Source organism: Caretta caretta, chromosome 7 (genome assembly GCF_965140235.1).
Source record: "Caretta caretta isolate rCarCar2 chromosome 7, rCarCar1.hap1, whole genome shotgun sequence".
NCBI classification, from domain to species: domain Eukaryota; kingdom Metazoa; phylum Chordata; order Testudines; family Cheloniidae; genus Caretta; species Caretta caretta.
In genome coordinates this window covers 24,464,838-24,489,294 of record NC_134212.1, presented here as the reverse complement: position 1 = coordinate 24,489,294, position 24,457 = coordinate 24,464,838, and the positions used below count along the sequence as shown (strand labels likewise).

The window sequence follows — 24,457 nt, the reverse complement described above, 5'->3', positions numbered from 1 at the left end:
TTTGGTTTAGCTGTATGTGTTGAGCAGGCAGCAGGACAAAATGGAACAGGGAAACTGAGCGACACACAGTATTAATCAAAATATTTTCCCAGTTCATCACAAATACATCTCTAAAATATCAGTCTGACTCCATCCATGTTAGCTAAGAGTATCCTATTGATTCTTCTTCTTAGAACACTGCCTGCACTATTGTTTATAGTTGTGGCTCGAAGGCCCAGTCATGGTCCACCACTGCATTGTACAAACGCAGAACAACAACAACAACATTTCCGTGTAGGTGGTTAGAAAAGCAAGGAACATCTGAATAGACATGTGAGTATGCCTTGCTGCATCCTTGTGCATTCACTTCCCCACCTGGGGATATATAAGATTGCAGCTTCAACCACCCACTCACTTTCTTCTGGTCACCATAGTCAGTGTGTCCATTTACTCCCTGTCAGCCCTCGTTCCCTTTCAGGAAAGTTTACCTTTCCTTGTCTACACAGTTGTTTTCATAGCCCGTACAGTCAATAGCTAACAAGAATTTTATAGTTCCAGTGACCATTTAGTTATATTTAGGGCTCCAGGATCCATGCTGTTGTGGGCCTGCTGATTTGGTCTAAGTCAAATGCATGGGCATCACACTGTGCCCTCCTGCAATACATCCATCCGGGGATACACGCTACCTGCCTTACTTCCCACTACTTCAGTCTTACTGTAGATGCTTGATCGAAGATAAAGGCTGGTCTACGCTAGACAGTTAGATTGACCCAGCTATGTTGCTCGGGGGTGTGAAAAATCCGCACCCCTGAGCAATATAGTTAAGCCAACCTAAGTCCCCATGTAGCCAGCGCTAGTTTGGTACAAAAATTCTTCCATCGACCTAGCTACCTCCTCTCAGGGGGGTGGATTTACTACAGGGAGGGGAGAACCATCCTCTCGCTGTAGTAAGTGTCTATACTGAAGTGCTACAGTGGTGCAGCTGCAGTGGCTTAAGTGTAGGCATATGGTAAGTGATGGCTGGGACTATGCCTTATTATCCACAGGATGGAGGGAATGATTGTATAATGGAATGCCTCTGAGGGAGATGTCAGCAATGGAGGTCAGACTCCACACCTCTGGTTCTAAATGCATGAGTTTCTACTGCCTGAACTGAGACCTGCTAGAGCAAAGTCTGTAGCAGATTCGTAAACCTCTGTATAGTCCAGCCAGCAGAGTGTTACAGAGCCATGCTATGCTAGTGTGGGTTACATGTGCATTAGCAGTGTGCATAAACCCCAGCTGATACTACTGCTCAGAAATTCTGCCCTCATGCTCCCAAGCCCCATAAATCACCTGCATGCAGGCAGTCATCTCAAAGAACCACAGATACTATGCTAAGTAATGCTCTTTTTAAAGTACAGTGGAAAAAGGAGAGAGAAAATGGAAGTAGAATAGACCTTTAAGTGCAAATATTGTTCTGAGTTTCTGAGATGGCTGCTGGTTAAGTTACAGGGGGGAAAGAATTTGTAGCTAAGACATTTGCAATCCTAACTATGAATTTTGCCTTTACAGAATCCATGGTCCTTTCCGACTGCACAGAATTTTTCTCTCTTCTCCCAGTGGAGCCTTGCCAATGCCGTTTTGATTGATTAAGAAATGTAGGGGTGACTTATGCTTGCCATTCCTGGCTAGTCACATCATTATTATGGTAGTGCCTTGGGGCCAACTGAGGATGGGACTCCATTGTGCTAGGCACTGTACAAACACTGAGTAAGACAAAGTGCCCTGCCCTGCAGATGTTGCAGTCTAAACAGCCAAGTCACCCTAAGGGTAAGAGTAGGGTTGCCAGGTGTCTGGTTTTCAGCCGGAACACCTGGTCAAAAAGGGACCCTGGCAGCTCCACTATTAAAAGTCCAGTTGGTGGTGTAGCGGGGGCCCAGGGCTAAGGCAGGCTGCCTGCCCTGGCTCCGTGAGGCTCCCGGAAGTGGCTGCCAGGTCCCCGCAGCCCCCTAGGTGCATGGGCAGCCAGGGAGGTTCTACATGCTGTCGCCAGCTCCACAGCTCCCATTGCCTGAGAACCGTGACCAGTGAGAGCTGTGAGGTGCTGCCCTCACACCTGCAGGTGCTGCCATGGAACCTCCCTGGCCGCCCATGCACCTAGGGGCCACTGGGACGTGGCAGCCCACACTCCCACTCCTGCACCCCTCGGCCCCAGCCCGGAGCCCCCTCCTGCACCGCAAACCCCTCATCCCCAGCCCCACCCCAGAGCCCGCACCCCCAGCCGGAGCCCTCACACATACCCTGCCCCGCAGCCCAGAGCCCCCTCCTGCACCCCAAACCCCTCATCCCCAGCCCCACCCCAGAGCCCGCACCCCCAGCCGGAGCCCTCACACATACCCTGCCCCGCAGCCCAGAGCCCCCTCCTGCACCCCAAACCCCTCATCCCCAGCCCCACCCCAGAGCCTGCACCCCCAGCTGGAGCCCTCACCCCACACTCTAACCCCCAGCCCGGAGCCCTCCCACACCCTGAACCCCTCAGTTCTGGCCCCACCTGGAGCCTGCACCCCCATCCCAGAGTCCATACCCCCCGCACTCGAAGCCGCTCGTCACCCCAGAGCCTGTACCCCCAGTCAGAGCCCTCACCCACCTCCCACTCCCTAGCCCGGTAAAAGCAAGTGAGGGTGGGGGAGAGCGAGTGACAGACGGAGGGGGTGGGGCCTTGGGGAAGTGGTGAGACGGGTGTTCAGTTTTGTGCGATTAGAAAGTTGGCAACCCTAGGTAAGAGAATGGGATATATAACACATAAATAGAGTTAACAGTGTGGTGGATTGCAAATTTCATGTTAGTTCTGTACCTTGATTTTGTTGTTTCATTGCTTTCCATGGGGATTAGCTGGATGGTAGGGCACAGGAATGTAGGGGGAAGGAGAGGCTGCAGCAAGCAACCAATCAGCACAAGGTATGCAACATAGTTATACAGCACTGCAAGCATGGTGCTCAAATGACCAAAGGTGTAGTCCTTGCCCTGAAGAGCTTCCAGTCTAAGTGAAGATGTAACTGAGCAGTGATTAACTAAAAGCACTGGGCCTTGTGGAGGGTGAGATGAATCACCATAAAACCATGCAGTGGCAAGATTTGGCAGTGGTGCACACTTTGTGTAAACCCTGAGAATTGTTTTAATTGTGCGGTTTGACGCAGCGAATGGCTATACAGGGAGTTGAGTGCGTCATTTGATACGAGCCCTTTGACCAGTTCAGTGGTGGTATTGAGGGGCTGTGGCAAGTGCTGCATCACACTTTTCAGCCAGGACATTTGGAAGCAGTGCAGGGGCTTTGCAGGTGGAGGGACTAAAACATTTTTATAAGAGGAGATGTTGGCAGCTTTCAGAGAAGTAGCCCTCCCTATCCTGAGGAGGGCACTGAAGGTTTCGTTACTGTTATACTTTCCCAGCCCCAGAGGGGAAACACAGCTCACCTAAGGTTTCTCCTATCTTTTCAGAACGTGAAATGCCGTCTCTGAAATGCTTTGCCTTTCCTTCCTTCCTTCCCAAACACTGCTCTAAATATATTCAAGTAAGCCCTGCTTTGGCTTTTAAATTAGATCTTTCATTAGAGGTGGAAAAGCCTGCCTAGGAGGGGGAACGGTTGGGGGGGCTTTCTCCCAGGGTGCATGCTGGGCTGTTTGAGGTAGCTTAGCCCACATCTGTGGTGTTTAATGAGCAGATATTTTTATTTTAACATACTTTGGATTTGTCTCCTATAAAACCAATTCCCCTGCTGTTTTCTCCTTATCACTTGTTTTACAAGAAAACTAAAAATGGTCCCTTTGAAAAAAATGAAGTGTTTCAGAGAGGCACTTTCATTCCCTGCCTTGTCTGGCATTTTTCAGTGTTGTCTGCAGGTTGCTGTAAATACACATTTGGCTTAGTAATTAATCAATGCATAAATAATACACAGTGTGTTATCGGAGCACGCACACCAGTGCTGTGGAGGCAGCGCATTCACCCGCTGTGGAGAGGGATTGCCTTGTGCTGCTCTGTAGCAACCCCCCATGGCCAATTAAGGTGCATCCTTGATGAGCTTCCAAATGCTCTTTGGCCAGATAAATGGTTGCTGTGATGTGGGCAGGGGGTAAAGCAAGGAAAAATGAAGGAGATCTTCAGCATTCAGACAGATGGAGTGAATGCCTGATTAAAACCAAAAAACCCACATGCACTGAGCTAAGAACACAGGCAGGGTTATTTAATGGTCAGCACACTCAGTTGGGAATTAATACTCCTGGGCTATCTATATTCAGGGTTCTACTATTGACTTGTGACCTTGCACAAATGACTCACCAATACACAGTCTACCCTGGACTTCAGTTGCCCTGTGCCTAAAAGTGAGCCTTGCGTAATGATTGTAAAGCATTTAAAGAACTTCAGGTGGAAGTGCTGAATATGTGTAAAGTCTTAATATACAAAACAGTTTAGGAATATTTCAAGCGTAGAGGCCAACTTGAATCTTTCTTGTCCTTTCATTCCAGTCATTCCTTGTAGTGCAAGCCATTTGGCTCTGGTCCAACCTGCCTTTTGTGGATATGCACCTAGTCTGGTTTTTGTAGCATAGTGTCTGCCTCCATCTCCGCTAAGTGGGTTGGGAGAAATGGATCTAGGATTTGAAGTCTAAACAGACAAAGCCATGGTGCAAAAGCACTGGGGAAATGCCGTCCCAAGTCATGTTAAAGGAAGAATGAACTGTAATTCAACGCGGTTGGGGAAACTGCTTCGGTTTTAAATCCTGCCGGTGAGGTGCAGTATTGGTTTTGAGAATGACAAAGTTAAACCTGTTCCAAGGCTTTTGAACATGGTCTGACTGATGAATTAGATGTTTTCTGTTGTTTTTCTTCTTGAAAAGCTGGTACTGTCAACAAAAAAAGTGATAAACTGGCTGGCAGGCGTGTAACTAGAAGAGCAAATGATACAATGATGACTTGAGTGGGAATCTGGAAAAGCCATTTCAGCAGCAACTAAAAAACTCGCAAGAAAAATGTGAATAAAAGAGCAAACGGTACTGTTTGAACTGGCATGAGAAGTTCTCCAGATACTTGGTGTGCATGTTACTCCAGAGGTGGAAAAGTATAGCAGAAGGGAATAAGCATGGAATAAATTGTGTTGCAGTGGAAACTCAAAAGCTTTCTGTGGCAATCTGAATGTGAAATTGATTTGAAGAGCTGTTCCATGCTCTTTGCAATTGATGTTCATATAATGAATTGTAGGAATTCAGGGCCCAAAAGGCAAATGCATGGAGCTGTGGTGTGTTTTTCATCTGTAACAATAAATCTTGAATAGACAGTGCATTTTGTGTACACCTGCACATTTTAAAAAAAAATAAATTTTTAAAAAGTTGATTCTTCAAAGAGGTAGGGAACAGACCAGGACAGTTGACACTGGTTATCACATGCTGTGGTTCTGGACAAATAAAGCCTTTCTCTTATTTCCATTAGTCATCTGAGTTCTCTGCACTGCCTGCTCCTGGGGATTTCTTATGCTGTCAGCTTCATTTACTGTGAAGTACGATGGAAAGGAATCTGAAAATGAAGACCTGGTAACGTGTAGCGTGTTGTGTTCCTTAGGTGCTGGAACAAGATGTGGTTTTGCAGTCCATTGACCGAGCTATTGAGGCTATCCACAATGCAGCTATGAAGAATGGAGGCAAATACAACTTGGAGCAGAGGGATGTTCTCCAGTAAGTACAGCCAATAGCTGGGACAGATGGGAAAAGAGCTTGAGCTGTCGAGTCCCAAAGAGGCAGGGAAAGAGTGAACGTAGTGGTACAGCCACGGTAGGAGGTTGTTCACTGTTCCAGTCCTGGGTGTGGTTAATAAGGGATGGCCGGGTTGGCAGTTGGTAATTGGAACACCACTGCTGTTAAGTAAACACAGGACTGAAGTACTTGGGGAGCCCTCCAACTCACTGATGTGAGAGCCAGGTGATGGACAGATGAGTCTTCAGTCACCACTGCAGCGTCTCCTCTCAATCTCTGTCCACAATTCCATTTTCCTCTAAGCAAAGCAGCTTCTCCAACTCACTGGGCACCTGTCTGCTAATCTAACCCACTGCAGGTGGCTTGGAGTGTCACATCGGCTAAAGGCTTGCTTGGCAGTTCTCTCTACAAGTGCGAGGGAGATGGGGGGAGGAGGAGAATACTCTGGTTCAATTGCAATCCGGGTTTGGGGGAGAGATTTTGCATCTTCTTTGGCCATTCCATTTTGCCCTCTCAGATGCAGCTGCCCCACTGGTTCCTTTCTCCCTGTCCCCAGGCTGTTAGGTCACTTGGCCTCTAGATCCTTATCTTTAAATCTGCTCGTGGTTAAAACATGAACAAGAGGACATCTCTCCCCTAAAGTCAGTGATGCAGTGTTAAGGTCTAGAGACTCCTTGTTTCTCTCTGTCTGTTGGCCCTTGCTTCTCCAGGGTGAGGACTCTACCTTCCCTGATGATAGCACAGTAATTGTACCTTCTGCAGCTGCTGTCCAGCCAGTGGCTCTGAAACACCTAGGCACTTTTTAGAAGATAGCTCAGAGAAGTGATACTTCAGCATCTTGACATTGCTACAAAGTGGTTTCAAGGCTGAATTTACCAAATGCATCATGTAAAGGAAACTGTGCAGCTAGTAGAATCACATATAATTCCCCTGCCCTGAAATAAAAACCCATCTGAACAGTGGTGGTCACTGCATCATGCATGGCTTGCGCCTCCCCTCATTGGTGGTCTGAGTTGTGCTTAATGCTCCAGATGAAACGGGATTGATTCCATAGGCACTGATGATTTTTGTATGTGTATGTTCACCCACCCACCCACAAATGCACAATTTGTGGTGGTTGGCTTGGAGAATGGCATCTCTAGAAACTTTCTCCACTGCGAACAATGGACCTCAACCCCCTGCATCCCTCAAAAAAAAGTCCAGACAGATCACTGCATTGTACACACGCTTTTCTCCATGGGAGAGGGTCTGAGGGAGAATAGATCCACACATGACAAAGGTCAGCCACATTGCTTAATGCACTTCCATAAGGCTCTGAGACACTACAGTACTGAGGACAGTATAACAACCTGTATAGAATACGAAGAATAGATATGTTACCTTCAGCGGGCAGCAATTGCAGGGTGATCCTTTAATAGCCCACTCCTGGGGGACAAAGAAAGTGTCATTTAAAGGTGGAGAGAAGCTGAATTGGTGTCCAGAGCTTGCTGAAGTTGAGTTTCGCTGGGAGGGGCATGTTGACGATTTGGTGTATTTGTTTCTTTCCTTCATTGCTTAAAAATGTAAATCTATTGGGATTAGCAAACTTAGTGTTTGAGACAGGGATGTCAGAGCATGGTGTCTTTGTAATACACCATTAACAATTGCTTGCAATGAGACTTTTGATACCTTGAGTTATGGATTGAGGCATCTCTGCTTCACCTCAAATCAAACAATCATGGACATTGTAAGGGAGCCATAGAGCTAAGGTGCAGGCAAGTCTAAAGCTCGTGGCATAACAACTAGGCCTCCATACCATGAAGTGGAGATATGTCACCTGTGAACCCTGATTCACAAATAATGTGCTTTTTACAAAGACTTTTCCTTCCTCTCTGAGAGGTGCTTCCTCAGTAGTTCCATGGAGTTGGACTTTTTCTATCTTCAGTAAAGATCCTCACTATGGAGACATCTATTGTAGCCACAGTCCAGTTTCAGACTTAAGCTTCTTGGCATTGGGTACTGACTTCAGCGCTTCACCCATGTCCCTAATGCCCCTGTTCCCGTTCCATTTGCCAGGAAACTGATCCATCATCGGAAGGAGACTGTGTCACGCAAAGGTCACTCACCAACCAGTCAGGGAATGATTATGACCCCATCCTCCAGTGATCACCATTTGGATTTAGCACGACAGCCCAATGGCATGTGCCGGACAGGTTATGAGCGACACCACAGCCTGCCAAACACGGAGATCCAAGAGGATGATGAAGGCCTTTACCAGGTAACGGCATCTTGGCCTCTTCTAGATTCTTACTTAAAGGTTCCCTCCCTCTTGTATCATACATAATATTCCCTGTGCAGTTTCAGTTGCACTTGTTGCCTTGAACTATAGTGTAGCTTCACTGTTTGCTACTATACAGCTACTGTGTCCCATCCCAGGCGTGGCTGGTATGATCCCTGTGTATTCTTTACATTTATAAAGCACTTTGAGATCACTGAGGATACAAGACTATGTAAACGTGCAAGATCTTTTCTAGTTTGTGCTACTGTCTCTTTCTTGACACCTTTTTAAAGAGCTGCCGAGTCCTCAGAGAATACTTTGAAATACATTGTTTTTAGAGACGGTTCTGCTGAGGTCATATTTTTTCTGTGCTTTAATTTTCTCCTTGTTAAATCTGCACAAAAACAGGATCTTTGTTCCTTAGGAATTCACCTGTATGTTTGCTTATTCCTCTGCTCAGGTTGTGAACATCCTGTTTTCTTGTGAACATCCCTAGTAGTAACAAATTAGAGGAGGAAAACACAGGAAATGTGACTTAAAAGCAGAATTCTACCTAAATGGAACAAAATTACTGTGAGCTGTCAACAAGTTTTCAAAGAGACTGGCCAGGACAGACTTAGCAGCAATTGTTTGGGATAGATTCTGTAACTCATTACATGGTGGGAGATAGCAAAGAGATGCAAGTTCCCCTCAGACAAATGGCACATGTTGGTGTAGGGTTGCTGCATCTGTCCAAGATGAGTGTTTATAGTGCCACCATTACCCCATCACTGCTGATAGGAGGGGCTAGTTACTGACTTAATCAGGAAACATAAGTCTGTGGAGATGATAAAAAGGGGCTGGTGTACAGGCTTCCTAACAAATCCTCTATTTTTCTATCCCAGTACTCTGCCCCTGTAGGCAACCAAACCAACCCAATTCTAAAGCCCTCTGATAAAGGAGAAAACTAGCTATGCTTTTTTAGGCTAGCCAAATGGCTTGACAAACCTCCAAGTAATTCCCAGCTTCTTTTGTAAATCTGCACTCACCTGGCTGCAGGGAAGGTCCAAAGAACATAAATTCTTTGACTTAACGAGAGGGCACCGTTCCCATCTGTGATGAATGAGAGACTGACAACTTTGGGTGTGTTCTCGTTAGAATGTGCTTGCCCATGTTGAAAGAACTAATTAGATTATAATTATAACCCCTGGATGGGGATATTTCTGATATGCTATGAAAATACAAATTGGAGCAGAAATATCCCTCCCCCACCTTATGCAAAAAAGCAAAAGCCACACTACCTTATCTGTAAGGTAATTTCTTCCTTTCTGCTTGTTAAGCTGCTTTGGGGAAAAAAATGCATTTTAAACCATTTCCTGTGGTGTTTGAGAGGAACAGAGGCTTACAAAGAGATACCTTTTAACTGCTACGGGTTTCTAGTCAAGTCATATTTTTGCACATACTGTAACTTTTGGCAAGATTTTGGTGGGTGGTTTACAGTTTACAGTGGTTCAACAGTGATGCTGCCTCCTTGCTTCTCGAAGGCTGAACTGAACGGAGAGTGTAGCTGGACGCTTCAATTCACCAGCCTAAGGTAGTTATGTGAGGACCAGTTCCTATGGAGGAAAAAAAAATCTAGAGCATTATAGCAGAACAACATCTCTGCTAGAGTTAAGGTTAAGGCCAGCTTTCTGTTTGTTTTAAGTGCTCTGAAATCGATATTATTAATCAAATTTTGTTGAAATTTGATACACCTCGTGGAGACATAGGGTACTGTCAGAGATCTAAATTTGGGGCCATTTAACCAAGGGGTTTGTCAGATACAGCTCATGGGGGAAAAGACAACTTTTCTTAAAGTTGACACATTTTTTGCAGACCGACAGAGATCAAACCAGAAATGTAATCTGAGGACAGCAGTATAGTCAGAAGGTGCTGAAACCGCTTTTTGTGGGGGAAAATTTACTCAAGCAAATGCTCACTGCAGGGAGAGTAATTAGGGGGTGGAAGACCTAGATGGGAATAGAGAAGAGGGGTTGCGGACTAAGGAGAGTGCGAGGAGAGGCATGGAACATTGGGAAAGGGGACGTGGCTGTCCGTGATGGGGGAGTGGGGAAGAATAGGGCCAGAGGCATCTGTCCGCCCCACATTCCCTTCCCATGTGTGTATCATGATCTGGGGGCCCCTGGTCTATCCTCAGGGATGTGACTCCTCACTTAGGCAAGCCTCCTCCAGAACATGGCTCACATACCTTAGGTTATACCCTCCCCTCATCTCCCTATCCCCCATGTGAGCTGGAATCTGGGGGTCCCTGACCCCCAGTAATGTGTGAGCCTTGCACTTGTGTGTCTGTGCCAGAATGTGAGAGGCCTCTGCCCATCTATGGGGATGTGACCATCCAACCCTGCCCCCATCCTGAGTCAGGTTTGAGGCAGCTTGTCTTTCTAGGCGTGTCTGAGCCCCTCTCCCTACCCCCGCTCCCCATGTGAGTCAGGATCTGGGGAAGTCCTTCCCCTTTGGATGGGGAGCTCAAACTGATATGCACCAAGAATATACTTCTGAGACTAGAGTGAGGAGCTGAGAACATTCGTGTTTGACACATATCATAAACTCTCTGGGGGGGGGGGGAGGGAACACTGTTAATGACCGATTAATAATTAATCGATAATGAATAACCAGTTGATAACTAATACTTGTAAAAATTGTAACTGTGATTAGTGAGAGGGGTTCTCTTGAGTCCAGGTTAGTTTATTAATAACAAACCTCAGATAAATCAGCTTTGTCTGTAGTTGTTGGTTTAACAGTTAATGAAGACAGCACATACTCAGAGAGGCATGAGGTACCAAGGGCTGTGGAAGCCCTTCCCCGTTTGTACTTGCTGTCAGTCCAGACAGCAGATGGTCTCTACTTCCTCTTGATTTCTCAGGGCAGTTATACCTGTATTACCCTTTTGTGTTTATCATTCCAATCCTTGTCTATTTCCTCCTTTTTGGTGCCTACTTCTTATCTTAGGTCATTTTCTAAGATTTCTGTTCCCTTATAACTTTACAATTGCCTCAGTACCTTATGGTTAGTCATTGCTTATTTCTGTTTTGGGATAATGTTGTTATATCTCTTGTGCACGTTTTGTGGTTAATATTCCTAAAATATCTCTTGCGACAATTTCTAAAGGTTATTGCTTAGGGCTAGCCTACACGGGCAATGTTAAAGGGCTGCCATGGCAGCGCTTTAGCGTGGCTTGTGTGGTTGTGGCAGAGCACTGGGAGAGAGCTCTCCCAGCTCGCGAAAAAAACCCACCACCACAAGGGGCGTAGCTACCAGCTCCGGCGCACTGTCTACACTGGCGCTTTACAGCACCGAAACGTGCTGTGTTCAGGGGTGCGTTTTCACACCCCTGAGCAAGAAAGTTGTAGTGCTGTAAAGTGCCAGTGTAGACGAGCCCTTAGTAAAATTCCACTCCTGAAAGTTAACTTAGCTGCAGAGCATCATGGGACTCTTGCTGCCAGGCAAGCCGTAGGTTCTTTCTTTGACCTATTTTAAGTGCCAGCACCTCCCACTGATGTGAATGATCACATCAGTTCAGACATCTCAGAGGAATTGTTTCAGGCTATATTCATCTCCATCAGGTATTGTTTCAGCTGAGAACATCTCACTGAGATGAACAGGCCACTTACCACCTCTCTGAGCCTGCTGTGCTGCTCATAGATATGTAGAGGCCCTCCCCTTCATTCTCCCTTCAGTTTTATACAGTATTATAAAATTGAGCACCAGCTCTGCTCTAGATAAGGTTGGGAAGCCCTTCCTGTTAAAAGGATGACTCTTCTTAGTGCTCTAGAATCGGTGTGCTTACATGGATTGTCTTGAAATTTGTTGTGTCTCATGGGAGTGTAGGGTGGAGTTTGTAATCCAAATGTTGGGTCATTTGAGCAAGGGGTTCCCGAGATACAGCCCCAAGGAAAAAACAGCATTTCATTAAATTCACAGGGTCTAGCAACTTTGAAATCAACCCTGGTTAGAAGTCTGAGAATGAACTGTAAACATTTGGTAAAAATCTGCCTCTAGCAAATTTTTTGAGAAGTGTAATCTGAGTACAACAGAATATTCAGAAGACAATGAAACTATTTTTGAAAAGAAAAGACTGTTTGTGACCTTACGGGACGGGAAGGGGTGATTCAGGGAGCAAGATAGTGTGGTATGGTAATGAGGGAGAGGGTTTTGGGTCTGCAGCGAGTGATCCAGATATTATGGGGGGATAAATAGGAATGGATAGTAGGAGAGGGAAAAGGGATTGGGGAGGGATTAAATAGGGGGTAGACATTGGTGGTGTGGGTGAGAAGATGAGGGGTAACAGGAAGTTGGGGGTTTAGTAGCAAGGGGCTGCCAACCCTGAATTCTCCCTTTTCCTGTGAATGCTGTGATGTGGGGGAGTCCCTTCCTTCTGCCCACTGTGTGTTCTGGGATATGGGGATCATGCTCCTCTTTGGGGGTGTCTGAGCTCCTTTTCCTAACCCTCTATGTGATCTGAGATCTGGGGTGGGGGGGTAATGAAGGTAACACAGATTTACACAGCTGAAACTCAGAAAATAAATAAACTACACACCACCCCTGTGTGGGGTGGGAAGGCTGTTCAGTGTGCAGTAGGGATATGATTTGGAGGAGAGACAGACTGGGTGCACCTCGGGCAGGGCTGGGGAAGCCTGGCTGAAGTGGGGGCAAGAATCCCAGCTGGCAGTGGGAGCAAGGGACCCAGCTCATTGTGCGGTTTTGGGTTACATAGCCAAGATAGTGTGTGACCCTCCAGTAAGCTGCTGCCTGCAATGTGTGTAAGCAGCAGTAGGGTAAGACAGGAAACTGCAAGGAGCAACTTCTTACATGTCAATGGCTTCTTTGGTTCCAGCTAATGGCTTTATGGGCTAGGAGAGGTCAGGGGAGCTGAAAAGTGGGCTGGGACTACATGTTGCGGGGATTGATGGGGCAGGGAATGAGACACACACACTCCAGTCTTTTTTTTTCTCTCCTCCCCCCCCAACTTGCTTAAAGTTACTGTAACCATAAAGTAATAAACTTGGCAAGGTTTTGGGACAAAAGCCAGGATGAGATCTCTCTCACTGGCCCTGTTGGTAACTACACATTGCAAACGTTTCCGAGCACGGCAGTTATCCCTAGCCCACTGTAACAAAATGTGCAAGAGATGGGAGGAGCACTGAAGAATCACACAGCAGTTGTGTGGCCTAGTAGGAAGACCACTGGACTGGACTCTTCCTAGCTCTTCCACTGGCCTGCTGGGTGATCCTGAGGAAGTCACTTCACTGCTCTGTGCCTCAGTTTCCCAGCTGTAAAATATGGATAATGATGTAAAGTTCTTTGAGATCTGATGATGAAAAGCTAGATCATTCAATTATTACCTATCCCCAGTAGCATATCAGCTCCGAACATAGTTGAGAACTACAACTGTCTAAATGACCATTAACTCCTAACAACAAATGATTCTCTTTCTATTTAAAAAATTAAGCAATTAAATGGCAAAACACTTTTAACATGGCATTAAGTTTGCCTGGCAATAGCTTGTGCCCTTTCAGAACGTCAAGTTGAGCAAAACTCAAACTTCTGAAAACTAGGAAATACAGAGTTAAGGTAATTGCCCACATAACTTTAATTCTGCCCTCTTTGAGTTATGCCCTGATACACCCTAACACATACACTCCCACTGCCTTTTCACTGTAGTGGACAGGTGCTGCCTGCACTCTCCCTACCCTCAAACACTGAGTCTGCTCTCTGGACAGAATACTACACTTTTAACATTTAAGAACCACTTCCTACCCTTTTATAATCCTTTCACACTTGCGCACAGGGTACCACCTAAACCTAACCAGCATTAACTCCACAGTCTGCTCTCATATCCCACCTCACTACTGCCAGTACCCATGGCAAGAAGGCCCCAGTGTCCTGCTACCAACAGCCTACACAATTCTGTATTGAAATAATGCAGACAGGAACCTCAGGGTACACATGCACTTCTCTTGATAACACACATAGGAGGGACTTAGACCCAGATCTTCTCATATCGCAGTCACCGCTCTTCCAATCTACTTCAGCCTATTCCTCCGCCATTCAATACAGCAACACGCAACACAGTCGAGGCAGCTGCAGTTCAGACAATTCCCAATGGCTGTTGCTAGCTCCAGGGGGCAGCATTAAGGTTATATAGGTGTTTATTTTAACTCTGTATTTCCTGGCTTTCAGAAGTCTGAGTGTGGCTGAATTCAGCATTCTAGAAGGGCACGAGCTACCACCAAGCAACCTTAACTCTCCTTTCATGAAGTTTTTTTGCCATTTAATTTTGACTACCTGACACAATAGGGAAGTCTTGAAGCCTTAGAAACTGGAAAAGCTGTAAAACTCACTGTTTGTTTATGCTCAGCAAGCTACTTTCCTGGGTATAAACTAATTGTGCTTCTGCTCTTCAGGGCTTTGCTATATACAGTAGTGTCCATCCCAGCAAAGTTTTTTTCTCAAGGAGTATATTATACTTGTTTAAAAATAATGAGACCGCACAACTCTGAGCTTTGGAGTTTGGGGACCAATCTTGATCTCTTACTGCCCACCCTTGTGGGATAGGAGTATCACCATTCAGTGCCCCCTTCCCTTCTCCAGGTGGTGCTTGAAGAAGTATTGATTAGTTCTTGCAGCACACCTGCCTTTGTTGGCCAGAGCAAAATCCTGCATTTGTCTGGAAGGAAGGAAGTGATGGACACAGAAAGGGTGAGGAATGAATGGTTTTGGGAGTCCCTTGCCCTTGCAGAGAAGTCCAGCTGCTGGGAAGAGGGAGCCAGCTGAGATTCTTACAGGGGTCTGCCTGGGCCCTGCCTAGAGGCATTTTTTTTGTATAAGTCTCCATATAGCAGGTGTCAGATCAATTTGAAGCCTCTAGCTCAGCCTCTTCTCAGTGGCTGCTGGAAGGGAAGGGGCTGTCATCTTGACTGTTGATGTGGGTCTGCCTGCCCTAACCCACTCAGCTTCTTGGTGCCCAGTGGGCACGGGAGTGAGAAGGGAAGTATCTGTTGTTCTATCCCTCTTCCAGACTCCTCTCATTTGGACTCCTGCCTGTGCTGCTGTTCACAGCTTTGCCACCCATTGACAATATGAATCCACCGGATTATAGATACCTTCACTGCATTGCATTTTGGTCAGTTTCACTGAGTTATTCAGAATTAAAGGGGTATTCGGGAAACTCTGCTGCCCATTTACCAGTACTCACAGTTGTGAAGGGAAGCCTTTCAAATGTGATCAAGGTGGAGGAATCTGTCACAGCCAGGTCATCTTCCTCAGTGTGCACAGAGAACACGCAGCACCGCTGCTGCTGCTCACAACTTTGCCAAACAGCAGAGGTGCGGGGTGTTCTCTGTGCACATTCAGGAAGATGGCCCTGCCTTGCTCACATTCCCTTCACAACTGTGAGGACTCAAGGCTTATTTTTAAAGATATCCTTAAAATGAAGATTAGATTCTGCAGAAATAAGTTTTTTATCTTGCCTCCTCTTGGCAGGAAGGATTTCCAGAGCTCCATGTATAGATTATGTTCTATGACACTTTGACTGCTGTACAAACACAACTCTATAAGAATAGAGGTCAAATATTTGACAAATTTGGTAGTGTAGGGTAGTGGTAGGGTAGTGGAGCCAGTGAAGTGTCCTAGAATGAGCCCTTTCCCTGGCTGCCCCCAAATAGTGGCATGCTGATCTTCTAAACTAACTAAAGCAGGCTGCTAAAACCTGCCACTTTTATGTATGTGTGATTGCGCTAAGCTAAGCGGCTTCATGGCTGTAAAGATGGGGCTGACTTTAGCCCAGCTGCACTTACAAGAGCTTGGGAGGGGCTTCTGCCAGCATTTTACAGGGGCCTCCTCTGTTCTAATTGTGCCTCTCACAGCTGTGCAGTCTTCGGGCCAAAGACTAATAATTTCTTAAAGGCAAGTAGGTGTGGTGCTGGATTCTGGCCAGTTCTGCCTTGAGAAACAAGCCTTCAACCTGCAGGAGCATGGTCTGGATCTTAATAAATCCGGGCCCTGAACTGAAGGGGGGGAAGCAGATTCCACAATCAAGAATCTTTCACTGAGAAGAATCTGCTTCCAAATCAAAACCCCCTTTCCACTTAAGCAGAAGCTTGAGTGCTTCCATTTGATCTCCACTTTCACTGTGTTGTATGAGGAGAGAGGTTGTGTCTGAAGTAACCAGAACCTAATTAGTTTACTGTTCAGTGGGTAAGGCTGACACCTTAATTGAACCCAGAAAGAAAAAAGAAGCCAGCACAGATTGCAGAGCACAGGTGAAATGAAACATCACTGAGCAGGCAGCTGGGACTTCCAAGTAGAGCAGCCTGTGTGGAGTGCATTGCAGTGATCTGTCTGGGGGAAGCAGTCTCTTTAAGAATGGTGTCACTATTAGGCTTCGGAGATTGCTCTTCTTGGAAAGTCTATCTTTGTGTTCTTGAAGCTGCTAATATTGCTGGGGATGTGCTCCTAGTGCTGCAATTCAGATGGAGCATGGTGGGGCCAGTTGTGGTTAGCCCTTTGCCACTGTAGTCCCATTAGAGCTTTGTATACTATTTGGGGCTCTTATTCATTCAGATTTCTAACAAGCCTTATTCAGGGCAGTGTTGCCAACTTTCACAATTACATTGCAAGTCTTGCGACATTTTCATAAAGCTCTATCTACTGGAGTCTTGTTATGGGAGCATCTCAGGTTTCATTTAGAACAAACATTTCTGGCCCTCATGGTTACAGAGAAAAACTTGAATATGTGTCCTCAGTTGGCTCATAAACAAGCTAAGAAAAAAGAAACCAAAACTTATCTCTTAAAATCTCCTTATTTTGGAGAGCCTGGTTCGTGATTTTGAACTCTTGGCCACCCTGTTTGCGTTACAGGCATTATAAAACATACTGAATTTCTGTATGTCAAAAAAGACCACCTTCTTCCCAGCCCATCAATATAAACTCCTCCCCTCCCAAATACCATTAAAGAGGAAGCCTGGAAGAAATGTAGCATGGCCTCAGTGTTGTCACATCAGGGCTCTGTGGGACCAAGCTGGAGTCTAGTGCACCTCATTGAGACCACTGGCACTAGTCCCTCCCATCTGATCCGAGAAGTCCCAATGTGAGCACCTCCTGAGTGCAGCCATTGCAATATCACATGAGAATAGAGGCATCTTTCAGGCAGTCAGGACCCAAACAATATATCTTTGTAGGTCCAGAACCACACCTTTAGCTTCCACATGGATATCAGCCTGTGCAGTTCAATGGGTTCTGGTGCAATGCCCTTCCTGGAGGGAAACACCACTTAAGTTGGCTGCTATTTTCAATGCTGGCTGCAGTTTCCCAGTGGTCTGGGATCATAGTCCTATGTAGAGCAAACTGCAGTCATACAAACACTAAGCAATAAAGATGATTAATCGTGGTGAGGTCCCTGTATCCATAAGAAAAGGTGATAACTCAGGAGTCTTGGGGAACTCACTGTTGTTCCACCCACAACCATTGCCAGGAGGAGAGAATTATGTGGGAAGTACTAGCTGTAGGGCGTTTTGTGAAGCTCTCTAGTTGAAGCTTCTCACAGCAGGGAACACCACAGGGGTTATGGCAACACACAGCTACTTTAGCCCTAGTTTCTCACTCTCTGTATAAGATTTGCTATGGAAGTATGAATTAGGAAGGAATTTACGTAGTTCCAGTCCTTGGCTTTGTCTTTCTGCAAGGATATTTGTGGCTGATGTAATGGATCTCTCCAAAAGTGTGTTTAGATATGCACACTGTTTGCTGCCTCTGTGGGGCTGTTGAGATCACTGTAAAGTCATGGTAAACATGTGGGATTGCATCTGGAATAAGAAAAGAGTAAATGCTTGACATGTCTCTGACACACATATTGTGTGCTGCTGAACATAGCAATTAAACAAGGGCTGCTTTTCCTGTCAAGGAGAGGAAATAAAGCAAGGTTTCGGAGTTTCTTCTTTGTTCTTGCAGGAAGTCGCCTATTAATATCTTTATGGAATGATGAGAGAGATGTAAGGACAAATTAACACACACACGCGTGCGTGCACACATACACACAAAGGTTTATAATAGGGAGTGTATCTTGATTGTCAGCCTCCTTTGATTGCTCTAAAATGTTCCCTTTTAGATCCCGCCACAGCCCCGACGTGCTGCTCCTGTAACACCCCCACCACCAGAGAAACGCAAGAATGCGCAGATGGAAGCACCCAGCAGAAGTAAGGAAAAGCTTTTGGGGTTTTTATACACATGTTGGGCAAGAGGCAGACAACACTGAACTAAAATATAGGAAGAAGTGTAATGGTAGCAGCAATTCTGGCTCAGAAAAGCATCTCTTGGATTTCTGCTCAGGTGATGTTGGGCTGAAATTTCCATCACAATTTTAATCCTAAAACTCCAGTGTTGGGGACTACTGTTTCCCTATGTCCTTCCTCGGTCCTCAAGCATGATTTGTGGCTGATTGGCACCTGTGGCTTCTTCTCCCACCAACTCGGCGCATTGGATGCTGGGCGTGGTGTTCTCTGGACTTCCTAAACTGATGGATTTTGGGGGAAGACAACATTTGCAGAAGAAGCATTAGAATATTCTGCTTGGTTGTGATAAGGATATAACCAGTGTTTTGGGGTCCTTGTATAAGTTATTCTCTTAGGAGTATCATAGGGATCTTTCAACAAGACAGCATGAGAATTTTTTTTTTTTTCCCCATCTGGATGTGATAATGCCATTAGATCACCAGAGGGCACTCACTATTAATGCAATGACTGCTCTGTTAAGTAAAAGCTTTTTGCTAGCTGTCCATCTAACTCTTTGTTCATATAATGGCCACACCAGTCAGACTTTTGCATAGTTGGTGGCTTGCCTGTGCAAAAGACGGGAGTATGGTGTCTTCACCCCCTAACCCAGGAGAAGATCAGAGGTGCATGCAGTGCAAGTACAGAAACTGTGGTGGTAGTGAGAACTTGCAGTATTGATCACTGGAGTGCTACTGGACCAGTACTAAGCAAAAAAATTAATTTGCGACCTTTAGGGGTTAGACCTGTGGGGTAGAGGAGAGGGGAGTGAATGTTATTTTGTTGTGATACAATTCATGTTGTGGTGGTTGTATATTGCCCCAGCGCTACATTGTGCTCATACAGTTACATTGTCATGATGTTAGTTCTCCCCAAACTCAGTCCAGGATTTGTTAATGTCGGGTAAAATGAGCTTGCAGGGTGCAGGACAGATCTGTCACATTCTGGGCAGTTCATTGAAATTTGGAACAGGCAGCAACCTGCTTCATGGTACTGAGCCATTCCACACTACAGTAGTGAGAATTTCTACCCTTGGGAATGATTTTCTTGAATCCATTATCTATTCCATTGAATCTACTGGAAGTATGTGGATGATCATCTTCAGGAGGAAGATGAAGAATGGTAGAGATCTCCATGGGAGATGTGTGCTCTTATTCAGCCTCACATGTCGTTGGCCTGAACAGTTGAAGTAGACAATCCCACTATTCCCTTATTCATAGGGGTGGAAGGCCTATTGACAGGCTTCTTAGCCACGGATATGCAGCTAGTGTTCTGGCTTTTGACTTGGGGGTAAGATTGTGAGATTACCAAAAGATCACCCGGGACCAGCAGAAAAAACAAAAGGCTCTTCCAGAGGTGACTGGCCCTTTGGCCCAAGAGACGCTCTGTTGCCTAAGGTATTGTTGCCTAAGGAGATTATTATTTTCTATGGATAAGCTGGAGTCAATAAGGAGCAGTGAATGGCTGGGTGAACATTCATGTAGCATGCAAAATCAGAATAAATTCACCTTGGGAATCAAGTTGTTCCTAAAGCAGTACTTTTACTCTCCTACAGATCTCAAATATCTTCATTTGGGATTCACAAAAAGTAGCTGATTGAGGCCACTTTTTGCTCAAGTAACTATCTTCCTGGCCAAGCTGTGAGAGGTTGGGTGTGGGATAAAAGTTTCCACAGCCCCATTTTTACGAGTTATGGGGCAAAGTATATGAGTAATTGAGTAATGAAAAATTTAGGCTAGATGTTAGGAAAAACATCCTAGCAGTAAGGTTGATTAGATTGTGGACCAGTTTCCCTAGAGAAGTGGTGTAAGTACCATTGCTAGAGTTAGCCGAAACTAGACAGGACAAAACACTCAGAAATATACTCTAGCAAGTACTCCTGTACTGGCTGGGAAAGGGCGGTATGTGCTAATGGGTTTATAATCAGATTACCTAGAGTGCAGAAAGTGGACTACACATGCCTGTCAGCCAAATGCTTTTTTTCTTGCTGTTGACGCCAAGCAGAGCATACAGTTAGTGCTGTAGGGAAGGATCTTTACAGAAGAAGGGAGAAGCTTGCTGCAATGAGTAATCTTATGTACCTTGAAATTTTCAGATACGTCAATCAAAGTACTGGCTACATGCAGTATGTTTGGGGGAAAAAAGTTATTGTCTAAACCGGGGGGGGGGGGGGGGGGGAGGAGACTCCTCTCTCCTAGTTATGTTTTTCCTGTAAAACAGTGAACCTTTTGAAGAGAATCTCTACAGAACAGCTTTCTTCCCCTTCCTTAAGAGTTTATTTTACTGGAGTGTTCAAGAGAGACCTAATACAATTTTGCTTTGAGATAAGCGAGCCAGGAAGAGGAGCTTTGGTGGCATGCACAATGAGCTTCTTAATAGACTCTGCCTTTTTCTTTGATGCTGTTGCTAAGGCCTTTTAATTGTTCCTTTTCAGATGCTGTTGAAATCACCTCTGGGTCGGTTTCCAGTACCTCCTCTATAAGCACAACTTCCCTGGATACCTTGTACACTGGTTCCACTGCATCGGAAACAGGTCTCCCAACAGCCACTTCCAGCCCCACCAACACTCCTCCCCCTGTCCCCAGCAGGAGTGCCCACACCACAATATCACGCAGCTTGGATATTAGTCCTTCAGCCCACCTGAAGCATGGGTCTTCAACAAAGCGTGGTGCAACCAAATCTCCACAGCCCAAGAGGGCTGCCCCAGGACCTCCTGTTGAAACAGCAGGTCAGAGGTCTCTCCCTATGGATGGGGAGAAGAATCTGCAAGTCAAGAAGACTGCTCTAGCTCCATCCGGGGGCTTAGAAGCCTTCAACTCTCTTTGCCTTGATGATAAGAAGGCAGTTGCTTTGGAGGAGTTGGCACCAGAATCCAGCAGCCAGGCAGTGTCTGTGCCAGAGACAATAGGTGCGGAACTGATCGAGCTGGTGCGCAGGAACACCCACCTCAGCTATGAGCTGTCACGGGTTGCTATCGGTGTAGTGATTGGCCACATTCAGAGCTCCATCCCAGCAACCAATAACGTCATGGAGCAGATCCTCATCTCATTGGTGGAAAATAAGGTAAAGGAAATGCTGAGCTCTGGCAAGAGGGCACCATACAGGGACTGGGCAAAAATATTAAAATGTGATTGAAGTAGTAATCTGCATTTTGCTCCTGGAGCTCAGAGGCCAACCCAAGTGAGGAAAGAAGAGTCCAAATTAAAATAAGATGAGTGAGAGAGCAGAGGTGATGGGCTATCATAGAGTGAGTGAGTTAGGGGGGGAAAAAAATCCAAGTAGGCTTAGCTAGCAACAAGCAGAGAAATGGCAGTCTGGTACATTGTGCAGGGTATTATTCCAGACGGGCTATGAAATTGAGAACTGACTCTTTGCGGGAATAAGTGAATGAAAAGAAGAAGCTGGTGTCGAGCTGTTTGGTGATCAGCTTGGGTTGTAGAAGCACTGTGTGTGGACTGGAGGGGAGCTGGGCATTACAGGAGACTACATATGAGGGGGTGGGAGAGAGCCAGGATTCACAGCTTGGGTCCTGTGAAACGAACAGCGAACAGGTTAGTTGGTAGGAGCTGTGGGGGATAGTCGATTTTCTAGATCTAGAGGGTAATGCTAGTAGTAAGACATCAATGGGCACAGATACAGCAGGATCCAATGCACTCGGGGGATTGTACTTTGGTCCCGTTTCTTTATGAAGTCGGGGATGGCCACATATGGACAAAGTATAGCTGAAAGAAGAGGAGGACTTGTGGCACCTTAGAGACTAACCAATTTATTTGAGCATGAGCTTTCGTGAGCTACAGCTCACTTCATCGGATGCGTACTGTGGAAAGTGTAGAAGATCTTTTTATATACACACAAAGCATGAAAAAATACCTCCTCCCACCCCACTCTCCTGCTGGTAATAGCTTATCTAAAGTGACCACTCTCCTTACAATGTGTATGATAATCAAGGTGGGCCATTTCCAGCACAAATCCAGGGTTTAACAAGAACGTCTGAGGAAGGGGGGGGGGGGGCGGGTTAGGAAAACAGGGGGAAATAGGTTACCTTGCATAATGACTTAGCCACTCCCAGTCTCTATTCAAGCCTAAGTTAATTGTATCCAATTTGCAAATGAATTCCAATTCAACAGTTTCTCACTGGAGTCTGGATTTGAAGTTTTTTTGTTGTAATATAGCAACTTTCATGTCAGTAATCGCGTGACCAGAGAGATTGAAGTGTTCTCCGAGTGGTTTATGAATGTTATAATTTTTGACATCTGATTTGTGTCCATTTATTCTTTTACGTAGAGGCTGTCCAGTTTGACCAATGTACATGGCAGAGGGGCATTGCTGGCACATGATGGCATATATCACATTGGTGGATGTGCAGGTGAACGAGCCTCTGATAGTGTGGCTGATGTTATTAGGCCCTGTGATGGTGTCCCCTGAATAGATATGTGGGCACAGTTGGCAACGGGCTTTGTTGCAAGGATAGGTTCCTGGGTTAGTGATTCTGTTGTGTGGTATGTGGTTGCTGGTGAGTATTTGCTTCAGGTTGGGGGGCTGTCTGTAGGCAAGGACTGGCCTGTCTCCCAAGATTTGTGAGAGTGTTGGATCATCCTTCAGGATAGGTTGTAGATCCTTAATAATGCATTGGAGGGGTTTTAGTTGGGGGCTGAAGGTGACGGCTAGTGGCGTTCTGTTATTTTCTTTGTTAGGCCTGTCCTGTAGTAGGTGACTTCTGGGAACTCTTGTGGCTCTATCAATCTGTTTCTTCACTTCCGCAGGTGGGTATTGTAGTTGTAAGAATGCTTGATAGAGCTCTTGTAGGTGTTTGTCTCTGTCTGAGGGGTTGGAGCAAATGCGGTTGTATCGCAGAGCTTGGCTGTAGACGATGGATCGTGTGGTGTGGTCAGGGTGAAAGCTGGAGGCATGTAGGTAGGAATAGCGGTCAGTAGGTTTCTGGTATAGGGTGGTGTTTATGTGACCATCGTTTATTAGCACTGTAGTGTACAGGAAGTGGATCTCTTGTGTGGACTGGACCAGGCTGCGGTTGATGGTGGGATGGAAATTGTTGAAATCATGGTGGAATTCCTCAAGGGCTTCTTTTCCATGGGTCCAGATGATGAAGATGTCCTCAATATAGCGCAAGTAGAGTAGGGGCGTTAGGAGACGAGAGCTGAAGAAGCGTTGTTCTAAGTCAGCCATAAAAATGTTGGCATACTGTGGGGCCATGCTGGTACCCACAGCAGTGCCGCTGATTTGAAGGTATACATTGTCCCCAAATGTAAAATAGTTATGGGTAAGGACAAAGTCACAAAGTTCAGCCACCAGGTTAGCCGTGACATTATCGGGGATAGTGTTCTTGACGGCTTGTAGTCCATCTTTGTGTGGAATGTTGGTGTAGAGGGCTTCTACATCCATAGTGGCCAGGATGGTGTTATCAGGAAGATCACCGATGGATTGTAGTTTCCTCAGGAAGTCAGTGGTGTCTCGAAGGTAGCTGGGAGTGCTGGTAGCGTAGGGCCTGAGGAGGGAGTCTACATAGCCAGACCAGCCTGCTGTCAGGGTGCCAATGCCTGAGATGATGGGGCGCCCAGGATTTCCAGGTTTATGGATCTTGGGTAGTAGATAGAATATCCCAGGTCGGGGTTCCAGGGGTATGTCTGTGCGGATTTGATCTTGTGCTTTTTCAGGGAGTTTCTTGAGCAAATGCTGTAGTTTCTTTTGGTAACTCTCAGTGGGATAAGAGGGTAATGACTTGTAGAAAGTGGTGTTGGAGAGCTGCCGAGCAGCCTCTTGTTCATATTCCAACCTATTCATGATGACAACAGCACCTCCTTTGTCAGCCTTTTTGATTATGATGTTAGAGTTGTTTCTGAGGCTGTGGATGGCGTTGTGTTCCGCATTGTGTTCTTTAAATAAGCTATTACCAGCAGGAGAGTGGGTTTGTGTGTGTGGGGGGGGGGTGGTTGAGAAAACCTGGATTTGTGCTGGAAATGGCCCACCTTGATTATCATACACATTGTAAGGAGAGTGATCACTTTAGATAAGCTATTACCAGCAGGAGAGTGGGGTGGGAGGAGGTATTTTTTCATGCTTTGTGTGTATATAAAAAGATCTTCTACACTTTCCACGGTATGCCTCCAATGAAGTGAGCTGTAGCTCACGAAAGCTTATGCTCAAATAAATTGTTTAGCCTCTAAGGTGCCACAA

The 24,457-nt window shown here is 45.9% G+C and overlaps 1 protein-coding gene across 2 annotated transcripts in view; it reads left to right on the top strand.

Moving 5' to 3' along the window:
• NCKIPSD (NCK interacting protein with SH3 domain) overlaps nucleotides 1–24,457 on the top strand; it is a 100,214-nt gene that overhangs the window by 33,456 nt on the left and 42,301 nt on the right. For both annotated transcript variants that reach the window (XM_048857826.2, XM_048857825.2), the window contains exons 2-5: nucleotides 5,574–5,686; nucleotides 7,760–7,961; nucleotides 18,106–18,193; nucleotides 20,700–21,328. In XM_048857826.2, the coding sequence (XP_048713783.2) occupies nucleotides 5,574–5,686; nucleotides 7,760–7,961; nucleotides 18,106–18,193; nucleotides 20,700–21,328 (1,032 nt within the window). The remainder of the gene's footprint in view (nucleotides 1–5,573; nucleotides 5,687–7,759; nucleotides 7,962–18,105; nucleotides 18,194–20,699; nucleotides 21,329–24,457) is intronic.